At 43.9% G+C, this 4,803-nt stretch overlaps 1 protein-coding gene across 1 annotated transcript in view; it reads left to right on the forward strand.

Moving 5' to 3' along the window:
- TBC1D4 (TBC1 domain family member 4) overlaps positions 1-3,606 on the forward strand; it is a 77,715-nt gene extending 74,109 nt beyond the window's left edge. The window contains 1 exon segment of the mRNA XM_023751728.1: positions 1,336-3,606. Coding sequence (XP_023607496.1) covers positions 1,336-1,569 — 234 coding nt within the window. The 3' untranslated portion in view covers positions 1,570-3,606.
- The last annotated feature ends 1,197 nt before the right edge of the window (positions 3,607-4,803 follow it).

Genomic DNA, 4,803 nt, shown 5'->3' on the forward strand with positions numbered 1-4,803 from the left:
TATTCAAGCCCAGAGGGGTGGGCTTAAGAGTGTTCAGTGGAGGGGAGGTTAGAGGGAACACCTTCTGGGGGCAGGGAGATGAGTTCTGAGTTAGAGCTTCAGTGCTTAATGGCTCCTTGCTTTCTGCTTATCCCTCACTTCCTAACACTGCACCTGTTGCCAAACTAGAGACCACTACAGTCTGCTTCTCTTGGTGAACCTCTGGATCAACTAGGAGAGAACCAGCTCAGAAATGAGGGGACACTAGAGTAACTGCTCCCCAAGAAGAGGAACACTAACTTCCTTTACTTCATCTTACGTTAGCTCTGGCCCATCGGAAATTTTATGCCTTTTCTTATTAAAAAAAAGAGCCAACGTTGTTTGTTTTTGAAAAGAAAAATAAACAGTTGGGGTATTGTTCATGATTACATGAATATTTCAATGATAGTTAATTGAGTATGTCTACATGCATTTTGAGTCTGCTTAGGCATTACCGTAGACATGCCTGAGGAGAAAGCAAGGTTGAGGTGTGTTTGCACCTGCTTTATATTATAATGATTTTCATTAATGGTTAACAAACTTTTTCATTGACAGTTCATGTTGTCATTGTGTCTGGGTTCCCAAGTTACCTGGGTACTGCTGACACCCATATAAACTGATAGGATTCTAAGTGTGTTTAGAAAACCCTGCATGTCCATTTGGTAAAAAGTCCCTCTTAGCACCTCGAGGCAGTCAGGAATCTCCTGTTTCTCCATCAGATCTCACTCATTCTCGGGGAGCACCAATGTATGGAGTGAGGACCCTCTCCAACTTGGACTAATGACAATGTTGCAGTTTTGGTGTGCTCAGTGAAATGAAGTATTTTGTTAGTACCATAGTTATATTTTTTGAGAAACCTATGAAATCTCCATTTCATGAAAAGTTTCAGAGTATCTGTTTCACATACTATTTTATAAGTTACTAGAGGCCTGGTGCACGAATTCATGCATGGGTGGGATCCCTCAGCCTGACCAGCGATCAGGGCCGTCTCGCCCATTCCTGATCGGGGCCGATCGGGGCTGGTGGACCAGGGGGAGGGACTGCGGAGGTTGGCTGTGGGAGTGCACTGACCACCAGGGGGCAGCTCCTGCATTGAGCATCTGCCCACTGGTGGTCCGTGCACGTTATAGCAACTGGTCGTTTGGTCGACTGGGTCGACTGGTGGTAATGGTCACCTAGGCTTTTATATATATAGATATGATAGGATTACTTAATATACATAAGGTCTGGCTGCTGCTACAATGAAAAACCAGAGTCTTCACATTTTTTATTTGGAGGATTTTTATTTTATCTCTCCTCCCTTCTCCCTCACAACAGACAGCTCATGCTAAAATCCAGACCTTGGAATCCAACCTGGAAAATCTTTTGACCAGAGAGACCAAAATGAAGTCTTTAGTCCGGACGCTGGAGCAAGAGAAGATGGCTTATCAGAAGACAGTGGAGCAGATCCGGAAGCTGCTGCCTGCCGACGCCCTGGCTGACTGCGAGGCGCTGCTCAGAGACCTGACCTGCAACCCCAACCACAAAGCCAAGGCCGGGGGCAAGGCGTAGCCGGGGCTTGGAGGACGCTGCGGACAGTCTGTGAGCTGCGGGCTGTGCTGGGCAAGACACTGAGGGTGGACCGAGTCCTGGCTGAGCCCCAGCCCCAGCCCCAGCCCCAGCCCCTGCCAGTGGGCCTCACTCTCACCAGAGTTTGCCAACCCTAAGCCATTGGGCATAGGTGGACTAATTTCTGTTGTTGTAGACTATGTACATATAGAAAATGGACATCAAGAATTCACACTTCGGGACAAAAGGAGTCCATGTATATTTAGAGCAATTTTTAAAATCAAAACTTCATGAAATCCACACCAAAGGGAAGTTACGGTCAAGTTCCCCTTAGACACATGCGAAATCATCTCATCTTTGTAGTGAAACAAAGCTAGCGAATCTTTGTCTATTGAGATATACTTGAAAAAAATGAATGTATTTTTTTCTCCAAAGAACAGCATGTTTCACTCAGTGGTGTGTGTGTGTGGGGAAACATTTGTGACTTGATATGTGTCTATACCAGGAAGATGACTGATTGTCAGTCACGCTCCTGTGGTTTTTCCCAGGAAAATTTTCGGGGACCTTTCTCCCCAGCCTGCTTTGTGCCAACCGGCATGTTAGTCTACATGCATTTTGAGGCTGCTCGGGCAGCACCTTTGATGTGCCTGAAAAGGCAAGGCTGCGTCTACCCGCCCGGTTCATGGTGGAAGAGAACATTGCTAATTTTCTAGCAAATTAGACCAGCATTGTAACTCAAACTAAAAATATCAGGCCTCCGAGTTTTAACTTAGGACCTGAACAGTTTCCCCCCCTTTTTATTTAAATCACTCCCACATTTGTCTCCCTTTTACTTGGTGCCACAGTGGTGACAGGATTTGCCATTTCTCCACCAAAATGTGGGAGCTGTTACTTCTCTCTACCCTAAATGAAGGACAAGGAAACGCTATCATGGCTGGTTTGCTAAATGACAGGCTATGTTCAGACACTTTATTTGGACAATTGATAGAATGTAATCAGCTCACAATCATCTCTCCGTTCCATGTGAACATGTGTGGGAACCGTAAAACGTATAAAACAAGCTGATGAAGTGTGTTGGAAGGAAAGGGGAAAGCGCAGAAAGCCCATCTGAAACCCATACCCCTGTGTTGGGGTGCCCAGCTTTCTCGGCCACGGACGGTGTATTGGAAGACGTTCTGGTATGGTAGGTGCTTGGAAGGGAAGCGATGTTTAAAGCACACAGGCAGTTCTCCGTTTCAGAGAAGATTCTGTGACGGTGCCTCTGGAAGTAGGTGCGTTTTTGCCTTTCCAAACAGCATTGATCATTACTGCTTTCTGCAGTACTAACATATCACGGATGGTCTGGGATAATTCTCTTCAAAGGGAGTTTGGTATATACACAGGCTACACTGTATCATAGAGTAGAAGAGTCAAGCTCTAAAGGTTTTGGACAACCTTGATGAGCAGATGAAAAGCCCCCTCCACACTGTTCCCCAGTATAATTGTACTGACTCCTGTTACCAATCAGCATAGCATGCTCTCTAATCCAGGCAGTTCCTTACAAGAAAATGAAATCTTATTAGTCAAGGTAATGTAATTTCTAGGTTCTAGGAAATGCTGATTCTATATACCCCATTCAATTGGGGCCACCAACTGATTTGCTGCTCAATTTTCCCCAAAATGTCTCTACTTGTAGGAGATATTTTTTTTTCCTATGAGGAATATGAAAAATATCCTTCTGTTACTCGCTGGTGATGAAAACTGCCTGATGTGTGTGAGAGCCAAGGAATCTTCAAGTTGGGAAGAGAAACTTTTGTTCAGTTTAAAGGAAATTTTATTCTGGATGTTCAGAGGCAGTGACATGAGTTGTATTATGGTGGTCAGAGACTGAGGTGTCTTGGATACACTATTTCTTTTGAAAATGGATTTCCTTTTCTTTTGTGATTTTGTAAACGTTGCATCAATTACGCTTCATGCATTGTTACATCTTCATCGCATCTGCATCGGGTGTATGTAACGTCTAGTTCATTTCCAATAAATACATCGCTTCCGTTTCCTTGGCTTACTTGTTTTACTTTTGTTTGTAATAGGAGAGAATTCTTTTTAATAGAATCAGAGACAACAAAGATAATTTTTAGAAACATTGTGGAAGTACATTGCTGGTTACCAATTTTCAACTTCTTGTCCAATGGAGCCTTTGGCTGATGAAGATAGAAAGAAAAAGTCAACCCACCCTGGCTGATTTGCTTTCTACTCTTTTGTTGTCTATGCTCCTCATAAATAGCAAGGGAGAGAGAGAGAAAGTGCATTTTTTAAAATATTATTTTTATTGATTTTAGAGAAGGTAGAGGGAGAGGGAGAGAGCGTTAGAAACATCAGTGATGAGAGAGAATCATTGATCAGCTGCTTCCTGCATATCCCCTACTGGGATCAAGCCTGCAACCCAGGCATGTGCCCTTGACTGGAATCGAACCTGGGACCCTTCAGTCCGCAGGCCGACGCTCAATCCACTGAGCCAAACCAGCTAGGGCAGTGGGTCGGCAAACTGTGGCTCGGCAAACTGTGGCTCGAGAGCCACATGCGGCTCTTTGGCCCCTTCAGTGTGGCTCTTCCACAAAATACCAGCTCTTCCACAAAATACCGACTTCTGCGCATGGGCCACGAAATTTCAATTGCACTGTACATGTGTGCCCACACGTGGTATTTTGTGGAAGAGCCACACTGAAGGGCCAAAGAGCCGCATGTGGCTCACGAGCCGAGGTTTGCCAACCACGGAGCAAGGGCAAGAAAGTACATTTTTTGATTGCGTTAACTTCCAAATAAGAATTAAGGCACTTATTGATGGATATGATATGAATGTGTTTACATAAAATAAATGGGAGACATCTATAATAGTATCAACAATACAAATTATACATTAAACACAAATATCTTCAGAGTATCCTCAAGTATGTTTGCAATCTAATAAAAGGATACTGTATCTTCTTGCTAATATCAGGACTAAAACTTTTAAATATTTTGCACTACATGTAGTAGTTAAACATTTTAAGTGTCAGCAAGAGAATCAACAGAGAGACAAGTGTGTGTGTGAGAGACTCGAGGGGGAAGGGAGGAGGGAGGAAGTGTGAAAGGCAAGAGAACAGGAACTGTTAGCCAGACTTGGGCATTCTTTGATGAACTATTCTTCAAAACACTCTACCTCGGTGGTGACTGATTCAGTCTATGGCAGCTTGTGAACCTGAGTTTTTCTAACAACAA

Source organism: Myotis lucifugus, unplaced genomic scaffold (genome assembly GCF_000147115.1).
Source record: "Myotis lucifugus unplaced genomic scaffold, Myoluc2.0 scaffold_24, whole genome shotgun sequence".
Lineage (NCBI taxonomy): Eukaryota > Metazoa > Chordata > Mammalia > Chiroptera > Vespertilionidae > Myotis > Myotis lucifugus.